Raw genomic sequence first — 20446 nt, 5'->3', positions numbered from 1 at the left:
CTTTTGAAATGAGTGTTCAAGCTTGACTTGGTTTATTTTTTATGAGCTTGAGTTTGTTTGAAGCTTGACTTGAGCTTGGTTCGTTTAGATGTTATCAAGCTCTCAATTCAAGCTTGGCTTGAGCTTGGTTCGAGCTTGGCTTGAGCTTGGTTCGAGCTTGACTTGAGCTTGGTTTGAGTTTGATTCGTTTATATGTTATCAAACTCTCAATTCAAGCTTGTTTGATTGTTTAAAAGTTTTAATTGTTTGATTGGTTATTAAGATTGATAATTTAAATTTATTTATTTTATTTTATTTTATTGTTTATTTAGCATATTGAAAAAATTTTTATTAATAAATATTATTTGTGAATATTGTTCATGAACATTGTTCACGAACGTTATTCACGAACGTTAACGAGTTGAACACATATGTGTTCAAACTTGTTTGTTTAGCTTAACGAGCTGTTCAAGTTTGTTTGTTTAATTAATCTAATGTATATTGAACGAACATAAACAAGCTGTTACCAAGCCGAACACCAAGCTTGTTCACAAACGTTTGGTTCATTTACAGGCCTAGGTGTTGATAAAATACTCTATGTTATTTACCTATCAATATCTTATCATGAGTTCAATAATATTAGGACATTTAAGGTGAACGATGTTATCTTTAACTCTAATAGTATTTTATGTTGAAATTATATCCAAAATGTGACAAAGGTGATTCGCTCACCTCAAGTGTCCCCGTCAACTCGTTCCTAGGATAATATGATAAAGGTGATTCACTCACCCTGCACCCCCGGTAATCCGTCCTTAGATCAATATGGAGGAGGTAAATTATGGATGACTATTAGCTATTAGTGTAAGTAGCCAAGGCATGGGGAGAGTATACTTGAACGCGTCGAATTTTAATTTCATACCTCATGTGACAACCTTCTATATCTCAACCATTACACCACCCTGAGAAAATTAAAACTATACCCAAAATGATTATATAGATGATCAATTTCTAACCCACCCAACAACTTCACGGACAATGTCTTGTGTCGAAGAAATCGTGCCAAAATTTCCAGGATGACGTTGACATGAATCTTGGCACAATCTGATTTTAAAAAACAGCTCGATGGACCATCTATCATGACCAAAATACATTATATTTGAAGAGTTCAAGTCTCACAAAAAATATATTATATTTGAAGATTTCAAAATACTTGTGACATCGGACCATTCGTCATAATTTATATGTGTTTTCTGATTTCTTTTATTAGGCGATCGAAAATTCAACTCAATAATTAATATAATTATAAGAGTTAAATACTTGTATTATAAAAAAAATTAAAGAAAGTTCAAAAATGTTTCACCATACAAGTCAACGGTATTTTAAGTCGGCCCATAAATTGACGTAGTTAGTATATGTACAAATATTTGTTCTAATTTGATATGCTTGAGATGATCAATATTATCTTTAACTATAATATTTTATGTCTATATTATATTCGAAATAGTGATAAAAGATGAATACATTCGTCTCCAATACTTCCGTCAACTCATCTCAGGATCAATACGAAAGAGGTAGATCACGGGACAACTAACTTTTGGAATAGTGACTTACACATAAGGGAGATATTTATCTCAACTTTGTTGAGATTCGAATCCCAGATCTTATAATGATAACACCTCATGCGCTAATTACTAGATTCATCCGAGAAAACTATACTGAACCCAAAATGATCATATAGATAGATCAATTTTCAACCCAACCACCAACATCATGGACAATGTCTTCTATCAAAACCGCGCCAAAATTTTCCAGGATAGCTTGCCGGTGAATCTTGGCAAAATCTGATTTTAAAAAACAGTTCGCTGGTACGTCGGCGCAAGCAATGCGCAACCACTATGAGGTCCCAAATTGAGTGTCTTTCAATTTTAGCTATTGACAATAATCGTCACTATTTTTTTTAAATAATTCAAGCGTCTAGATTTTACTGGTTAATCATGAAAGTGGACGTTTTTTTCTTCATAAGTATGGGTTATAAGATTTCCTTTTTTTTTCCGTTTATTTAGTCTAAAATAATAGAGACGAATTTAAAAAATTATTTATAATTTTTTAAAATAATATTTCTTTCTCAAATCCGTGGCCTTGGTGGTTCCTTTCCTTTTCAGCTTGGATTTAGTTTCCTTTTATTCTTCATTCCACGTCTTAGTAAACACAAACATTACAGCTCACGATGCGACAAGCAAGCTGTGCTAATCACTAACATTCGTTATTTATGCATTTCATTTTACTATTTTATTAAAAATCTCATCTCTTTACTAATAATCCAAAATAAAAATGCATTTGTGTATTTTTTACTATTTATATCTAAAATAATTTAAAAATTTATTAATAATTTTCATAAATATATCAATTAATGATCTAGAGTTCAAGATTTAGTTACGATGTATTATTAAGATTTTTCTTATTAATAAATTAGAAATTTAAAATTCTCTTTAATTCAACATTTTAAAATTGACAATATTTAAATTTTTATAAAAAAGAACATATTACATAATTTATTGTTTAAATTTTCTAACGTCGTCAGTCATCTTAACATTACACTATTATATTATTTGTCAATTGAAATTGTTAATTCCTCTCATGAAAAATGAGATTCACATCCTTATATTTGTAAATAAAAAATAATATCCTTAAAGAAAAAATATTTAAGAATAGATTCATAAAATAATAGGATTAAAAAAAATGATCGACCTTACATATATGTTTCTATTTTGAAATATTTTCTTAAGATTTTTCTAAATATATTTCAGGAAACATGCTCCTCATCCTTATCCCTTCCAACCGAATAAATGACTGAATAGTTAAATAAAAGGCACAAAAAATAAAAATAAAAGAAAAAAAGGACCAATCTCGTGGCCTTCTTCTCTATCATTTCTTACCCTCCATCCTACCCGCTATTCTGGAATTTTTTTCGCGGGCCCCATCATGAATCCGACGGCGTAATGATTGGGTGACTTAGCGGTTTTATCCTCGATTGGTGACGGCGAGAAATTACGGCGAAAACCCTCCGTTTGCGATCGTTTGCTCTATAAATTTTGGCCGCCGAGTTGGTTGACGATAAATGACCGACGAAGAAGCTGATCGCGTCGGTGCAGATCTTCTTCTTCTTATTCCGGAGCAGCGTCCGCGGAAGAAGAGGGATTTGGCTGAGGCGGGGAGCTTTGGATGCCATGAGAGGCGGTTGAATGGTTCCGTGGCGTTTCCGCGTCATCGCTGACAAGCTGGCGAAGATGATCGGGGGAAGAGGCGCTGATGACGGCGAAGACGATTTCTCTCTTCCATTCGATCACCCGATCGATTGCCGCTCCAACTCCGTCGATGTTAGTGGTTAAAATTTGTTTTTTCCCCTCCTCGCTCCTTTGGCCACTTTGCTGTGGTTGATTTCACTATTGGGCGAAATGTGTCGACGTTGGTGCTGTTTGTTTTGATGGAATTAGGTTCCTCATATGCGGCAGCGGTTCGATTGGGATTGCGGCCTCGCCTGCGTGCTGATGGTCTTGAGGACGGTAGGTCTGGAACAGTTTGATATCCGTGATCTTGAGAAGATTTGTGACACGACAAGGCAAGTTGCCCTTGTTTTTTGTTCTGGTTACATTGATCTTCACTATTTTCTTTTACGTACAAGGACAAAAACCATTGGCCACATTAAAACTTTTAAATACGAGTCTCATGGTGAACTCGATCGTGGAAATGGCTCGTCTTCTAATGGTTTTATGATGCTGTCATTTAGCGTTTTGGCACTGAAGTATAACTACAACTATTATTACAACAACTATTTGGAGTTCGATTAATCAGATCTGACCTTTCCATTGAGCTCTTTGCAAAGTTATATCGCTATTGACATCCAGATCTTCTAAGCCACCTCTAGCTATGTTAATTTAAGTTTTTTTTACGTAGTTTCTCTCTACCTGTTACACTAAGAGACCTAATTAATCCAGATTGTTAATTATAAGATCTATTGATTTCTAACTGGTCTGTATAGTAGTGTTTTTACTTTTTTTTCCCTCTTGTAATCTCACAAATTCATCTTAGTATTTTGGTTTTTTTGCTATGCTAACTTTTTCATATGTGATATTTCATAACTGCATAATAATGTTGTAGTTGATAAAATATGACTGATATTAAAGCCACAATATTATGCAATTTTCTCACTGAAGTAGCATTCACAATTGGATACACTGTTCTACCTCTCTTTTTTTAGTTTATCATTGTTATTATACCCTGTGTGCCTGCTTTCTTTGGGCTATTGCCATTTCAACATTAGATGATGCCATATCAATACGCAATTTACCTTGTCCAAGCTTTCCTGCAACATCAACGGTATCTATTGGGTCACTGTTGTGACAAAGAACATATTTGTATTTTATGAGATCAGTGGAACTGATAACAAATAGTTGAGACTTGAGACATTTTGGTGTTTGGTTTGGATGGTGAAATAGCTACCATGTTCACATAAAGAAGTTTTCATTTTCTACATTTATTAATAGGCTGAATTACATGCAGAATTAGTTGTGTGATGTGATCAGGTTCCATTTATTATTGATCATATTTTCTGGATAAGAGTCTAGAAACATGAAACTGAATCATTTTGACATTTAGAACGGATTGGAGAGCTAAAGTATGTTCTCTTTTTGGTGCAAGGCTTCTTTTCATTGTAACATGAAAACAAGTGCATGGCATGGTCTATATTTTATCTTTGGAGTCCGTCACGATCCATGATCCATGTGTTCTGCCATGGTTAACATGTGCTTTATTTGAGGTTTATTCACACAGTTTTCAACATTTGTTAATTGAGAGCAAAGGCAATGTGAATGAATCTATTTTTATGCTATTATGAACTACAAAGTTCATAACAAAAAACAAAACAAGTACTTTGCTTTTTGATAATTCCAATTATAATGCCTTTTGTTGCACTGATACCTCTCACGTTTTGGCAGCATTTGGACTGTTGATCTAGCATACTTGTTGCATAAGTTTTCTGTGAAGTTCTCTTTCTTGACCGTGACATTAGGTGCAAATCCAGAGTATTCAGCTGAATCCTACTATAGAGTAAGTTTTGTCAAATTCTTGCCTGTTATTTGAAGTGTGCCTGCAGCACAAACAGCATACCCTTGTGTACTGATTCTGAAATCAACTTGCATTGGCAAACTCTTATGTTTGTACACCATTACAGATGTGTATGACCCAAATATGATCATTTTAGGTGCAAATGAACTCAAACAAGTCAATTTTGAGCAAAAATCATGTTGTAAGCTGATTTTCAAGGACTGCAATTTGATATTAAAAAACATTGGTGAATGGTTTGATAAAATGCCTAATACATATGCAAATTTCTATTCCGTAACACTTCTTTTGCTATATGATGAAGATATTACAAACACTTTCAGCACAATGTCCACCATCAGAGTTTGATCCATTCTAAATGACCCTAGATAAATAGATCTACTCAATTTGCACTTTTCTGGAGTTTAGGTTGCAGAACTTTTTATTGAACTCCCATTTACTATGTGAATTTGTCCACATGTGGTGTGGTTGCATTGATTATATTACAACTTACAAATATCCAGCATTTGTATTTGTAGACCCTTATCTCTTTTATGAAATTCCATTCTCTTGAGTTAAAGGCCATCAAATTTTAACCTTCAATAATATTTTTGTGGTTTTCTACTAATATCCCTTTGTTTGCTTCTAGTAATGTTTCTTCATATCTCTTCACTTTGAAAGTAGTATATTGCGACATGTGCATTTATATGGAAATCCAATTTTTAATATTTTTCTGACAGACCATGTTCTTCTATCAAATTAATCAGCCAATAATAATTTGATTTGGGACACCTACAGGAGCAACTGCAAGATGACATAGAGAGAGTGAATGGGCTATTTGAAAAAGCCCTAGAGGCTGGGATCAACATACAAGTATGTGCGGGACATTTTGTCATGTTTATCTTGGATGGCCATAGGGTTTAAATAGTTGACTGAGAATATGACGGGGTCTCAACTGCATAGTCAATGAAGTAGTTTAAAACCTTTATGATGTTCCACAGTGCAGATCCATCAGCGCGAAGGATATATCTCTCCTAATATTGACAGGCCAATGTGTTGCAGTTGCTTTAGTTAACAAGATCAAGTTGAGGTAACAAATCCTCTAATCATCAACATTTACTTATTTTTTCATCTCTAGGAATGGTAGTGAAATATTTTCAGTAGTGTTATGTATAGTTGTGTTGTTTCCTTTGGACTTGTCTTTTGAACCTCCACCAACTGACCCCATCTCTCTTCTTGTCTTGGATGGGCAAATCATTTGTGTAGGCAAATCATACAGGTTTTGTTACCTTTGTGCACCTATTGTTTAGAGGCCGGGCCCCATCAACAATAAACCTATGTAAAGTACATCAGTCCACGTTAAGAGGGTTCTTAGTTCTATGTTTAAGCCTATAACCAAATGATGCATGATGTCATTGGTCTGTTGCTGTTGAAGTAGCATAAGCTTTTGATACGGGAAACTATTTGTCTGATTTCTTGATGATCTTCATTTCTCGTAGTCAATATTGGACAAAGGATGCACAGGATGCTGACTGCTATATGAGCAACTCAGATTACATGGGTAAGTTATTTAGTTTGCAATTGTACTGTAATTTTTGGTTCATTAAGTTTTTTTATTAAAGCCAACGTGCTAATATTTATGCTTGCTATATGTGTGAGTTCATTAACATTCATGTTTTCTATTATTGCATTATATTTTTTTTCAAAGATAATATCAGACATTGACTTGATACTCGATAGATCTTAATGTATTATTCTGTTTGTATTGACAAATAAGAATATTTGTGGTTGAAGAAAAAAATGGCCATAGTAGCTAAATTGTTTTTTTTTCTGATATCCTACATTAAAAACATATGTGTCTTAGATTCCTATCAATGAACTCCCACAATCAGAGAAAATAAATGGCCAGACCAGCCAATTGCCTTTCAATTGCTTAAATGTAACCTGTACAAGTTTTACGGCTCTTTAGCTTCGTCTTTTGAGTATATTGTTCTGTTCTTACTCCAACAGAAATAATTCCTTTACCTAGGGCATTATGTCGTGATATGTGGCTTTGATCGAGGGAGTGGCGAATTTGAAATAAGAGATCCTGCCAGTCCAAGGTACCTTCCTTTTTTTTTAAAGGAATTAAAGTGCTGGATTTGACCTTCTTCTAAAATTATGAATTGATTTTCTACCTAATTATTCTTCGATAATATATTTGTCGATCTTGCTTTCCACTAAGTCATAACCTCAAACTTAGCTTGGAACAAGACTTTTAGCAGATGTATCATGAAAATTTAAAGCTAATTTAATCTTTAGTTTGCTTTCCAAGACTTTATCTGAATTTCCTTTCTACTTGAGATAATTTGACTCGAATGTTTTCTTTTTACGATTATTTCATTGAGTAAGCCACATTTCAGTCGAGTTTTATATCGAATGGTGTAGGAAGCATGAGAAACTTTCAATAGAATGCTTGGACGAAGCACGGAAATCTTTCGGCACCGACGAGGATATCCTACTGGTAAGATTTTAAGGTTAGGTTAACAGATTTACTTATTACAATTGTATCAGCCTCGCAAATACTAGCATAGATGTTTTCTAGAGTGATCTGGATTAGGAATTTCTATCGATTGCTCGCTCGAGAGGACAATGAACATGAAAACACAAAATTTTGTTATTTTTCCTTATGAATTAAATAGTGTCCCGAGTCACAAAACCACACATGATCTTCATATTTTGTGCTTTAATTATGCAGATATCTTTGAGTGGTAAAAAGTTTACAAATCTTTCGTCCAGACTCGTAAAATAGAAATGCCAATTGGTCTTCTTCATCTTCCAGTGATCATCACCTCATGGTTGTGTGGCTATATGCATCGTTCATCCTTTGCAAATTATATATTTATATATGTTTTAAAAAAAATGTACAGCCAACTTGTGTAAATTTTTGTAAAACTAATGTATATCATGAAAGTGAAAAAAAAACTTTCTCTTGCTGGCTCACGATTCTTTGGAGTTTAAGTCGAACTATGATCGAACCATATTGAAGTTGGACTTGGTTCGATTGAAGGTATTTACTTGCCTAGTTCACTCAGTTTGATTGTCTTACCTTGTGAGTCATTGTTGTTACAATTAGTATGCCCATGTCTTTTTCTTTCATTTAGTTTTAAATATGCTCACTCAATTGACCCATCCAATTAGTTCTATGGGTCGAGTTATGTAATTTGCCATAATCTACTCGACTTTGCTTGGCTCACTCAACTTGTTCAAGTTATTTGATTTGCTTGGCTCAATTGGCTCGATTAGGTTATTTGATTATACCTTATTATCACACTTGAACTTGACACTACTTATTATCTTGAGTCGGCTTAATAGGTTCACTCAATTATCTTGACTAACTTGGCTTGCTTGCCTTGAATATCATAAAAATATTTATTATTTAGTGAGTAAAAATAGAGTTAATAAACAATTATTTATTATTATTTGACATCATAATTTAATATAAATTTATTTTATAGTTAAACATAGAAACCTTTATTTGATTGAAGGTTATGATAATTGATAAATGTAATATTTATTTTTCTGAACTAAATATATTACAATTTAATTATTAATTCCAATATATATATACACCCACTTTTTTTTTTTTGTAAAATATCTATTTCAAAATTCCTCACTTAAAAAATTATATTCTAATAATAGAATATTTAATATTTTTTAAAAATTATTTTATAAATTTTTATACACTACACAGTTTGGATTTTATAAGGATTTTATAATAATTTAAATTATAAGTTAATAACCTCATATAAGAACAGTAAGTGTGTAATCGAGCTAAGTCATGTTTGAGTTTAATTTATTTATAATCAAATCAAGTCGAAATTTATTTAACGAATATATTCATGATTTATAAGTTTATTTAAATTTTTATCGAACTTAAATAATCTTAATAAATATAAATTATAAATTTAAATATTTAATAAAAAATTAAATTATATATTTAGATAAAATTATAATATGTTTATTAAGATTTATAATTTTATTTTTAAAAAATTAATATATTTATCTATATATTTCATAAATAAAGTATAAAATTTATAAATTTAATATTAAAATTATTACTTTTATTTAAAAAATTGATTTATGAACAAGTCTGAAGTTTGAACTTTATTTATTGATTTTAATAAATTTTATTAGATAAGTTTAAATGAGTTTTTATTAAATTAAATTTTGAATAATTTATGAACAGTTTGATTAATTTATATTTTTAAAGAACTGTATGAATCTTAATTATGTTATTTTTTTTAAAAAATTATAATTAAATTAAATTGTCTCAAAATTTAAAACTCGTAAAAAAAAATTTTCGTCGTTTGGCGGCAATCGAGGCGATCGGTGGCGGGAATGGTGGGACGTGATGGCGGGAAAAGTGATGGGCGCCATTACTTTGACGTGAACTCCTCGGAATTGTAAAAATCATCCACCTCATCACCAATTTTTTTGGCTTTTTGCTTTTTGGAATTTTTTGTAGTACTAGAAGTAAAACGCAAAATTGCAAGGGGCGGAAACGCAAAATTTCTAAATGTTTCTTGGCGCCAAACGTTGATTATGGTTCAGTTTACTTCAATGGAATGTTAAAACGGTGGTTACTATAATAGATCTGTTCAAGTCGAGTTTGTTTACTTTAGCTGAGCTAGTTAAGTCAAACCAAGTCGAATCGATTAGATGAGTCAAACACATCGAAAGGGAGATGGGGCGAGAGAGGAAAGGGAGGGAGCTATTCATGCGTCAATAAAAACCTTCTCCCCCAAATTTCTAAATGTTTAATGATCTATCCTTCTTAGTAAACAGAGATGGGGCGAGAGAGGAAAGGGAGGGAGCGGCTATTCATGCGTCAATAAAACCCTTCTCCCCCAAATTTCGCCTCCTCATTCGTCGCGCGCTCTCCCACTCTCTTCTTCCTTCTCGAGGCGGAAGCCATCGATCTCTCCCGCTCGAGCGAACGATCGGCGAGCGATGGCGAGGGAGTTTTTCGAAAGCGTAGAGGTTTGGCTCCCCGCCGAGTTCCTCTGCGACGATATCGTTCATCGGGGAGCAGATAGAGGCGGCGCCAGCGGGAAAATTAGACGCATCCCTTTTGGCTTCGCCGAGACGGAGGAGAGGAAGGAGGATGAGGATCACATGGCCAGGCTCACGAAGCAGATGGCCCACCACTTCCTCCAGGACGACGATCTGGACGCCGCCATTGATGCTGCAAACAAATCGAAGGTAGAAAGAACTTCAACAACTTCTTCAGATGCCTTTTCATCTTTCTCGTACGAATTTCGACTTTCATCCCACGATTTGGGGCTGTTTTGGATGAAGGCGATGGCCGGATCAGCTGCGCCGTCTCCGCCGGCGGAGCTGTGGAGGAAGGGGAACGATCTCGGTGATTTGCTACACGAGGCCGCAGCGCAGGCAGTGCGACTTCGTCAAATCGGTTGCCTCCATGACCGTGGATTTCTGCTCGTGAGCAACGAGACGTCGCCGGCGACGACGGCTCCTAAGAAATCTGTGCTGACGCCACGAGAACAACTACAAGCTGCTCGTGTGAGTATTCTGCTTGTCGATTTCTCAAATTGTCCGAATCAAGGCCATCATTCCTTTTTGCCCCTCTTTTCATAGTTCTACCATTTGAGCCGGCAACTATCCATCAAGCAGCAGTTATCTGCTGCGTGGCATAAGCAGCAGAAAGCCAACGCCGACGGCGGATTTTACGGGGAGAACCGGCACGGCCGACCACCGGATCTTCCAGTTTCCGCTTGGACGCCCTTGAGAAAGCCCCCTCCATCACTGCTGCCGCTTTCTCCTACTCCCTCGCTCCCAGGCTCCGGCATGCGCGCTGCGTTCCTAGGCGCCGCAACTGGTCGAAAGGAGTCCGTCGGCACCGGCGTGTTCATCCCCCGCACCGCCGGCAACAAGCTCGAGGCGAAGAAAATCACAGGTACACCTCCCGCATTGATTCTCTTCGGATTCTCTTCCTCGATTATTTACTTTTCTTTCGTTCTTCCAACAGAAATTTCGACTGTTTTCATGCCCGAAAAGGTCGCACAAGCATTGAACCAAAACATAGTTAACGTCGCTGCTCCAACTCGATTCACCGGCGGCTTCCTCAACTCGGGTAACTCCCTCCCTTACCTCCTAACCTTCCAAAACTGCATGACCTTTACCCTAAAAAGACACTGATTTTTCTTGTCTCTGCTTCCACAGATGCTTTTGTCGGGCGAGAAAGCGCCGTCATGTCACATCACCGAAAACCTTACCAGAAGCTCAGCAGTCCTTCGCCTTCCCCACCATTCGCACTAGCAGTAGGCGCAGGAGCTCACGAGACGGGCCTTCCTCAGGAGTGGACCTACTGACCTCCGGCCAGTGGTAAATTGGGTTGAGGTTTTAGAAGACGTTTCAGGATATGTAGGAAATTTATATTGTATTTTTTTTTACGGCGCCGGTGTTATTCCGGCGACCGGAGGTTAGCCGGAAAGCTCTGCAGGTTAGTGGCGTGCAACCAAAGCCACAGTTTTTGTCGGTTTGTGGTAGAATAATTTCAATAATTACTTGAAGCAATGCAATTTGAATATTTCTTTTAAAAAATTATTAGTACTTTTTTATCATCAAAAATAGCATTGCTACTAAAGTATTTAAAGTCTCAGGACCAACCCGGCCCAGAACTTTTAAGAAGCCCAATTTCAACAAAACAAAAGGATTCTCCATAATCTTGTTGAAAAAAAGAAATTATTGAGAAGAAATAAAAAGATTATAGAAGGTAAAAATATGAAAGAGGTGAAGAATCTTTACGTGGAAAGGAGGAGAATAAAATAAAATATATAATTTATTTCATTCATTGAAAAGAGGTACATATTTATAGGTTTATTGGATAAGTATTAATAATCAAGATTTTTTTAAAAAATTTTATTTTTATGCAACTCAACAATCTTATCACGAAATTTAGTCAAACTTGTTATCTTATCCTTTTATCTTCACAAATTTTATCAACATAAAAATAAAATTTAATCTCCAACACCCTTTCTTAAACTTAATTTTGTGACTCCAAGTGTAACGATCCAATTTTTCCTGTTTCGAGTTCTAGATGTTCTTAAAAATATTTGGAAATATTTTTAAAATATTCTAGAGATTTTTAGAAATTTTTAGAGTATGTTTACGTAATTTTTGGAGGTCGTTTAGTATGTTTACAAAATGAAGAAAGTTTTGACAAAAAAAAATCATTGAAGGTGAGACTCGAACCTGTGACCTCGGGTCGGACTGACCTAATCAGACACAGCCCAACCAACCAAGCTATGAGCGCTTTGTTAACAAAGAATGGAGAGAAAGATTTAAAGTTTAGTTATTTGGGAAAACCCTAGATATAAGAAAAGGTTTAGGTTTTCTTTTCCCGAACCCGAATCCCGTTCTCCTCTCCTTCGCGTGCAACGTCTGTGCGGGCGGAAAACACACCGAGGCAACGACGCTAGGGTTCCTCTCCGGTGCCGGCGAAAGGACTCTTCCGGCCAATCTTCAAGCTTCACTGTGCGTGGTCATCCCGACGAAAGGAGCTCGGAAGCACAAAGGAGTTGCTGAGAAGCTTCGCCCGAACCCTAAAAGCCTTCTTCCTCTTCTCGGTTGTAAGTCCAAGAAGCTCTACTCCGAGGTTAATTTCCTATTCCTCTCTGATTTCCGAGTTAGGGTTCGTTTTCAATGGTGTATGAATATTCCTGATGCTCGGCTAGGTATAATAGGGTTCTGGTGTTGTCGTCATTGTTGTTTTGCAGTGGAACAGTGAAGTTCTGTTTCTTATGTTCTGTATGTTGTTAGTTCTTTATACCATGTAGATTAGAGCAGGTTATAGCATTTCTTGCTTATGCTGTTAATTTCCGATGCAGTTAAGTGATAGCATGTTCTGTCAATGCTGTTTGCTTCTTATACCATGCAGATTAGAGCATTTCCTGCTATAGTTTCCCTGTTAAACTTGAAAAGAACAGCTCTTTATTAGTAGGTTTGGTTAGATTTCTTTTCTTGTGCTGTATAGTGGAACGAACGACCCTCTTTGAGCTTACTATTTGGTCCTTCCTGTGCCAACTCAATAAAGCTAGTCAGCCCTAGTTCCCAGCATTCCAATTTTGAGTTCCTAGTTTCTTGGATTAACATGAACAACCCTGTTTTATAATTTGGAGTTAGCTTGTGGTGCTACCTTTCTAACATTTCAGAATTTGATTACTTGGCGTTTCATTTGTTTAGTTCCTTAGCCTTTTAACCTAAAATTTAGAATTTCACAGCTTTGTTTTAGGCTTGAAAGTTTCTTAAATAAGCTTGAGTAGTTTATTATCCAAGAATGATCTTTATTTAAAGTATGTAGTCTTAGTTTAATGGTTTTCTTGAACATGAACAACTATTAAGTTTACCTCGTAGTTTGATTGGCTTTGCTTTATTTTATAGCATGATTAGTAAGATTAGATTAGCTTTCTTTGCTCTTATCACAACATGTTTTAAAAGTTCAAACTAGCTCTCTTTTGCTCTATTCTATAGCATGATTAGTAAGTTCAGATGTGCTTTCTTTTCCTTTGTTTTACAGCATGTTTAGAAAGATCAGATTTGCTTTTCTGTTGCTTTGTTTTATAACATGCTTAGAGAGAGTTTAGATTTGTTTCCCTTGTATTGTTTTTATAGCATGCTTAGTTAATTGTAATCCAACACTTGTTAGGTATATCTAAAGGATTCCAATAAACTCTAATAAAGGATTATGAGAAAACTGAGTAAAAAGAAAAAGACCAAGGTCTAGTTAAAAAGAGATAACAAGTAAACTAAAGTAAGAGGCTAGTACCCGACTTCCAAGGTTGTCGTTAAACAAATCCAGGTGACCAATTCCAAGGTCTTGGCCCTGGTAAGACCAAGGTCTTTACCTCATAGGACTAGAGGCTCGCTACCTCAGTCACTATTAGAGAGCGCGCAAAACAAAGATGGTACTAAGCCTGAGCCCAAAGAAGAAAAGAAAAGAAAAGAAGAACAAGAAGAAGAAAGTGAAAGAGAAATTAAAAGATTAATTTCTAGTATAAGAAAAGTAAGAAGAACAAGAAGAAGAAAGTGAAAGAGAAATTAAAAGATTAATTTCTACTATAAGGATATAAGAAAATGAAACAAGTTTATTCTTAGAATCAATAAAAGTTTAGTTCTTTAATTCTAAGCCTACAGTAGTAGTTTCATTACTTTTCTGTCAGTTAGTGAGCATGTTTAGTATTCAGTTTTATTTCTGTATATCATGAGTATATGCAGCTTTGCTTTAGCAGTTCAGTTTCAGTATTATTGCATTACTTTTATGCACTTCGAGTTTTTGTGAGATAGATTAGTACTTACTAAGCGTTTTCGCTTATAGTTTTGTTTTCTTTCCTCCTACTGTAGATAAAGGAAAAGCTAAGATATGAAAGGGAGGCGACAGGATGGTGGTGGTGATGAAGGTGTGTGATGTCTGGACTGTGGAGAGATCCAGAATTAGCTGACAAAACTGTTAAGACTTTTTGTTTAATTCTTTTAGATTTCCTTAAGTGTTATTTTGAGTTGAGACTGTATTTAAGTTTATTCCGCACTTGTAAGTAGTTCACTTGTATTATTGGTGGAGTGATGTAGTTGGTTGCTTTGCTAGAGTAGTTTCTTTCTTTTACTGTTGATTTATTACTGCGTGGTTGTGAATAAATGTGTTCCAACCGCCTGTGGTTGCGTATATATTGTTTGTATTATGGATTTGGTCACCGGTACAGGGGAGACTCTGTCAAAATTTTTCGGTAGGAATTCCTCTGGGCCGTGATAAATCTAAGTGTTGCTAATAATAGCATAAGTGACACTAGTAAGTAGAGTAGTAGTTAGGTAACGGTCTCCCTTAGAGAGTAGTAGTAAGAAGGGTGGTCGTTACACCAAGTAAGTTCCGCATCTTGATAAATCTTCAAATTTGAGTGGCTTTGTAAAGATGTCAGCAACTTGATTTTTAGTCTTCACATAGACTAACTCAACTTCTTTGTTTTTCACATGTTCTCGAATAGAATTAAATCGAACATCAATATGTTTACTTCTTTGATGATATACTGGATTCTTCCCCAATGCAATTGTCGATTTGTTGTCAATACAAATTTGAGTTGCTTCATTTTGTTCAAATTTTATCTCCTATAGCAAGCTTCTTAGCCATATAGCATGACTAACACATGAGGATGCCGCAATGTACTCTGTTTCATAAGTGGAAAGAGTAACAATAGGTTATTTTTTTGACATCCAAGAAAATGATATATCTCCAACGAAAAATGCAAAGTCGGAAGTGCTTCTCTGGTCATCACAGTCTCCACCCCAATCACTATCTGAATATACAACAAGCTGAAAATTATTAGAATGAGAATAAAATAGTCCGTGATTCATAATACCTCGGACATAACGAAGGATTCGCTTGACTGCCTTCCAATAAGTCTCTTTAGGCTCTTCTATGAACCTGCTCACAAGACTAACTCCATATAATATATCCGGTCGAGTGCAAGTTATGTACCGCAAGCTTCCCACCAAACTTTTGAAACGTGTGGGATCAACCGTCTTTCTTTCGTCACTCTTGGATAGCTTTGTTCCACAGTTCACCAGTGTGTTAACTAGATTACAATCATCCATTCTAAATCTCTTGAGGACCTCTTTTGCATATTGTTCTGGAGACATAAATATGTCATCAACTCCTTGTTTCACCTCCAAGCCGAGAAAGTAGGACATAAGTCCCATATCGGTCATATCGAATGCTTTTGTCATAGCTTACATAAAAGATTTTATCATTTGTGGCGAACTTTTTGTCACGATTAGATCATCTACATATAATGATACCAATAAGATGTTATCATTGTCTGCTCTTACATAAAGAGCATGCTCATAAGGGCATTGCATAAAGCCATTTTCTTTGAAGTATGCATCAATTCTTGAATTCCATACTCTCGGTGCTTGCTTCAAGCCTTAGAGAGATTTCTTCAACTTCAACACCTTTCTTTCTTGCCCCTTCTTGATGTGGCCAGCCGGTTGTTCAATATAAACTTCTTCTTCTAAGTAGCCATTAAGAAATGCCGATTTAATATCAAGCTGAAATATTTGTCATTTTAGTTGAGCGGCTAAAGAGATTATCAATCTTACAGTCTCCATTCGGGTAACGGGAGCAAACACTTTTTCGTAGTCAATGCCGACCTTTTGTTTGTAATCTTTTGCCACAAGTCGCGCTTTGTACTTTTCTATTTCTCCTTGAGCATTTTTCTTCACTTTATAAACCCACTTCACACCAATGGGTTTATGGCCATCGGGCAAAATAGTAAGATGCCAAGTTTCATTCTTCTCAATTGCTTTCATCTCTTCATCCATAGCTTTCTTTCATTTGCTATCTTTAATAACTTCTTCAAAAGATACAATTTCTTTATTAGCATAAAGACAAATGAGATTAAGTGGAGTTGTCACCTTATATAATTCTTGAAGACTTCTTGTCTTTTGTAGTGGAGGATCTTCTTCATCCAAGGGTGATGAAGAAGTAGACGAAGGTGGTGGAGTTGGTACTTTCTCCTTCACTTGTTCTTTTTCTTGAATCATCACCATAATAGTGGTCCAATTCCAAGCACCATCTTCTTGAAATTCAACATCTCTACTTATGATAATCATTTTGTTCACTGGATTATAGAGTCTGTAAGCCTTCGATCTTGTATCGTAGCCAATGAAAATGCAATGTAAGCTTTTGTCATCAAGCTTCGTTCTTCTTTGATCTGGAATGTGTGCATAGGCAATATACCCGAAAATCTTCAAATGAGATACACATGGCTTGTATCCGATCCATGCTTCTTGAGATGTAATTCCTTTTAAATTTCTTGTAGGAGATCTATTTAGCAAATACACCGTACAGTTTACAGCTTCGGTCCAAAATTCTTTGGGTACTTCTTTCGTTTTGAGCATACTTCGAACCATGTCGAGAATAGTTCGATTCTTCCTTTCAGCAACTCCATTTTGTTGAAGGGAGTAAGGTGTTGTTAAAGGCCTCCAGATGTCATGATTTTTGCAGAATTTTTCAAATTCTTTTGAGGTGAATTCACCACCACGATCTGACCGCATTGCCTTGATAGTATAACCAGATTGATTTTCTACCAATCCTTTGAATTCCTTGAACTTCTCAAAAGCATCGTCTTTATTCATCGAAAGATAGACCCAAGTTTTCCTGTTAAAATCATCAATAAAAGTTAGAAAATATCGACGACCTCCAAAGGAGGTCGGAGTGATTTGCCTACATATATCCGTATGAATGAGTTCATGAGACTTCTTAGCTTGATTGTGCGATTCATTCGGAAAACTTGCTCTAGGATGTTTGCCAAGAATATACCCTTCACAGATATCATCTTGAGCATTAATATGAGGAAGACCATTCATCATTCCTTTGCTTGAGAGAAACTTCAGAGCTCTGAAGTTTACATGCCCGTACCTCATATGCCATAGCCATGTAATATCCTTTATGCATGCACTTAAGCATTTTGCAGTAACATGCTTAATATCAAGAGAAAACATCCTAGTTTTAGACATAGGAATATGAGCAATAAGTTTGCTTTGTTTTCTCAGACGAAGACTACCATCTTTTAGTTGCATATTAAAACCTTTCTCAAGCAATTGCCCAAGACTAATAATATTTGTTTTCATGTCAGGCACATAATAAACATCAGTGATGTATGTGTGAGCTCCATCTTTAAATTTGATAAGAATCTTACCAACGCCTCTTACTTGGATTTTGGACGCGTCTCCAAATGAAACTTGTCCATTCACCGTTTCATCCAACTCGGCAAACATATCTTTACGCTCGCACATATGATTGATTGCCCCGGAGTCTAAATACCACAAATTCTTGTTTGTGGAATCTCCATCCTTTCTTGCTAGCAAAACTACATCATTGTCATTGTCTTCTTTTGACACGTAATTAGCATTCCCTTGCACATTATTAGAGCGACATTCCGTTACATAATGACCAAATTTGTTGCAAGTATAACATCTTACATTTCTTTTGTCATACCTTTGGTCTCTACCTTGATTGTTGTCTTTACTTCTTCCTCGGCCTCGAGCAAAGCCCCTGCCACGGCCTCTACCTCGGCCACGTCCACGGAAGTTACCACGACCACCGCCATTTTCTTGCGAACCTTCGGTCTTTGACTCTTCTTTCTGGTCAATAATGGTGAGCTTGGTTTGTAAAGTCTGCTCCATAGGCTCTCTCCTTCTTCTTTGCATTCTTGCTTTATGAGCTTGTAGAGAGCTTAATAATTATTGCACCTTTATTTCTTTCACATCTTTTGATTCTTCTATAGCCGCAACTACATAGTCGTACCTTGGTTCCAACGAGCGTAGAATTTTCTTTACGACGTGACTATCTTCAATGTTATCGTCATTTCTTCTCAATTGGTTGACAATAACCAATACCCTTGTAAAGTAGTTTGATATATTTTCGGACTCTTTCATCTTCAATGATTCAAATACCCCTCTCAGGATTTGAAGGCGAATACTTTTTACTCTTTCATCACCTTTGTATGCTACTTGTAGAATCTCCCATGCCTTTTTGGAAGTTGTAACTTCGGCTATTTTCTCAAAAGTAGCTTCATCAAGAGCTTTATAAATAAAGAAAAGAGCTTTCTTATCTTTTCTCTTTTGTTCCGTCATTACCGTCTTTTGTGCCTCCGTTTGGTCGACTCCTTCTTGAGGCGTTTTATAACCTCTTTCAACAATATCCCACAAACTTTCGCTCTCCAGTAAGGCACTTTTTTGGATACTCCAATTGTCATACTTCAAATCAACAAGACGAGAGATAGGAAACATCGACATGACTTTGATACCACTTTGTTGAAAAAAGAAATTATTAGAAAAGAAATAAAAGGATTATAAAAGAAAAAATATGAAAGAGGTGAAAAATCTTTTATTTATTATAAAGAGATACATATTTATAAGCTTATCCAGAAAATAATAAAACAAAACACATAACTTACTTTATTTATTGATACATATTTATAGTCAAAATTTTTTTTTAAAATTCTATCTAGCTCTTATCCTATCATCACAACTCAATAATTCTATCACAAAATTTAATCAAATTTACCACCTCATTTTTCTATCATCATAAATTCTATCAACATCAAAATAAAGTTTAATCTCCAACAAGCTTGTCCTATTAAAACCTCCCCTTCCTTGCTGCGTCGCGTTAAAGATTCTTTTCTTCGTCTTCACGCAATCCGGCCACAAGAGATGTCGTTCACTCCCTTCGGCTTCGATCCCCGGCGGAGCAACTCCGTCGATCCCTTCTCTGTCGACCCCTTCTACTCTGACCTCCCCTACCCCCGCTTCCGTATGGCTGTCGCTGACGCCCGCGTTGACTGGGAGGAGACCTGCGAAGCTCGCGTCTTTAAGGCCGATCTCTCCTGCCGGCAAAAGAGGGGCGTCAAGGTCGAGGTGGGCGGATCTTCCGTCCAGATCCGCGGCGAGCGTACCTGCAAGCGCGAGAAGAAGACCGACACCCGGCACCGCGTGAAGAAGACCGACACCCGGCACCGCTGCGAGTGCGTGAAGAAGACCGACACCCGGCACCGTGTGGAGCGCGAGAAGAAGATCGAGATCCGGCACTGTGTCGAGCAGGAGAAGACTACTGAGACCTGGCACCGGGTCGAGCGCGGGAAGAAGACCGAGAGCTGGCACTGTGTCGAGCGCGAGAAGAAGACGGAGACCTGGCACCGCGAGAAGAAGACCGACACCAGGCCCCGTGTCGCGCGCGAGAAGAAGACCGACAGCGGCGGCGAGGTCCTGCGCAGATTCCGCCTGCCGGCGAACGTCAAGGCGGATCAGGTCGAGGTCGCGATGAAGAACCGAATGCTCACGGTCACCGTGCCTAAGAAAGTGGTCAAGAAGCCTAGCGGCAAGTCGATCAAGATCTACGGTTAGTTCCTAGTTTCTGACATGATGCCTCATTGTCGATTCACCTGCTTCTTCGTTTCGTCTTCGTTTCGTGATTTAGGGTTGTTGTCTGGCTTCTCTTCGATCTTCGTGTGGCCTATCGCTACTGTATTAGATGCAAGATGCTATTAATAAATAATGTATAAATGTTTCGAGTTTTACCAGTCGGATTTACTCCGTGAACTCTGTGTTACGCTGATTTGTGCTTGTTTGACAATTCCCATTCTGTAGTTTGCCACCCAAACTCTCAGTGATCAAAATCCCAATCATTCCTCACACTCCTCATTCACAACGAGAAGCTCCTCTCCTGGCTGTCGGCGAATTGCCGAATCTTCAGTCGCTATCTGATCGATTCCTTTTAATAATTTTTAGTACTTTTTTAATACTCGGTGCAAAA

At 36.6% G+C, this 20446-nt stretch overlaps 4 protein-coding genes across 5 annotated transcripts; 3 read left to right on the top strand and 1 right to left on the bottom strand.

Annotated features, from left to right (window-relative positions):
* The first annotated feature begins 3019 nt into the window (after positions 1–3019).
* On the top strand, positions 3020–8217 carry LOC122043349 (guanylyl cyclase 1-like). 2 transcript variants are annotated; one of them, XR_006129491.1, is made up of 9 exons: positions 3020–3356; positions 3474–3598; positions 4974–5085; positions 5878–5952; positions 6081–6169; positions 6579–6640; positions 7090–7181; positions 7507–7582; positions 7817–8217. XR_006129491.1 is itself a non-coding variant. In XM_042603920.1 (9 exons), the coding sequence occupies exons 1-9, from the start codon at positions 3222–3224 to the stop codon at positions 7868–7870; spliced, it is 801 nt and encodes a 266-aa protein (XP_042459854.1). In that variant the 5' UTR covers positions 3022–3221; the 3' UTR covers positions 7871–8217. The 2 variants fall into 2 exon arrangements, 1 of the variants encoding a protein (XP_042459854.1); XM_042603920.1 differs by having other exon boundaries at positions 3022–3356; positions 7109–7181.
* A 1752-nt stretch (positions 8218–9969) lies between these two features.
* LOC122040295 lies at positions 9970–11682 on the top strand. Its single transcript, XM_042599621.1, has 5 exons — positions 9970–10323; positions 10420–10644; positions 10720–11038; positions 11111–11215; positions 11305–11682. Exons 1-5 carry the CDS (start codon positions 10072–10074, stop codon positions 11451–11453), a joined length of 1050 nt encoding a protein of 349 aa, XP_042455555.1. The 5' UTR covers positions 9970–10071; the 3' UTR covers positions 11454–11682.
* Positions 11683–15330: 3648 nt separating this feature from the next.
* On the bottom strand, positions 15331–15831 carry LOC122044283 (uncharacterized mitochondrial protein AtMg00810-like). The gene is made up of 2 exons (XM_042604796.1): positions 15492–15831; positions 15331–15428 (listed from the first exon to the last, which is right to left on the bottom strand). The coding sequence occupies exons 1-2, from the start codon at positions 15829–15831 to the stop codon at positions 15331–15333; spliced, it is 438 nt and encodes a 145-aa protein (XP_042460730.1).
* A 3435-nt stretch (positions 15832–19266) lies between these two features.
* Positions 19267–20210, top strand: LOC122043348 (17.6 kDa class I heat shock protein 2-like). Its single transcript, XM_042603918.1, has one exon. The coding sequence runs from the start codon at positions 19348–19350 to the stop codon at positions 20035–20037; it is 690 nt and encodes a 229-aa protein (XP_042459852.1). The 5' UTR covers positions 19267–19347; the 3' UTR covers positions 20038–20210.
* The last annotated feature ends 236 nt before the right edge of the window (positions 20211–20446 follow it).

The sequence above is a fragment of the Zingiber officinale genome, chromosome 2A (assembly GCF_018446385.1).
Source record: "Zingiber officinale cultivar Zhangliang chromosome 2A, Zo_v1.1, whole genome shotgun sequence".
Classification (NCBI taxonomy): Eukaryota; Viridiplantae; Streptophyta; class Magnoliopsida; order Zingiberales; family Zingiberaceae; genus Zingiber; species Zingiber officinale.
The sequence above is the reverse complement of the archived record's forward strand: the minus strand, read 5'-3'. Positions and strand labels throughout refer to the sequence as shown.

Bases quoted from the DNA above. Each gene is read 5' to 3' on its own strand.
- LOC122043349 (XM_042603920.1), top strand. From the start codon at position 3,222: ATGGTTCCGTGGCGTTTCCGCGTCATCGCTGACAAGCTGGCGAAGATG. The intron at 6,641-7,108 runs GTAAGTTATTTA...TCCTTTACCTAG, and splicing joins GAGCAACTCAGATTACATGG to GGCATTATGTCGTGATATGT. The intron at 7,182-7,506 runs GTACCTTCCTTT...CGAATGGTGTAG, and splicing joins AGAGATCCTGCCAGTCCAAG to GAAGCATGAGAAACTTTCAA.
- LOC122040295 (XM_042599621.1), top strand. From the start codon at position 10,072: ATGGCGAGGGAGTTTTTCGAAAGCGTAGAGGTTTGGCTCCCCGCCGAG. The intron at 10,324-10,419 runs GTAGAAAGAACT...TTTTGGATGAAG, and splicing joins ATGCTGCAAACAAATCGAAG to GCGATGGCCGGATCAGCTGC. The intron at 11,039-11,110 runs GTACACCTCCCG...TTCTTCCAACAG, and splicing joins CGAGGCGAAGAAAATCACAG to AAATTTCGACTGTTTTCATG.
- LOC122044283 (XM_042604796.1), bottom strand. From the start codon at position 15,831: ATGGGACTTATGTCCTACTTTCTCGGCTTGGAGGTGAAACAAGGAGTT. The intron at 15,429-15,491 runs GTATTATGAATC...TTGTATATTCAG, and splicing joins AATCCTTCGTTATGTCCGAG to ATAGTGATTGGGGTGGAGAC.
- LOC122043348 (XM_042603918.1), top strand. From the start codon at position 19,348: ATGTCGTTCACTCCCTTCGGCTTCGATCCCCGGCGGAGCAACTCCGTC.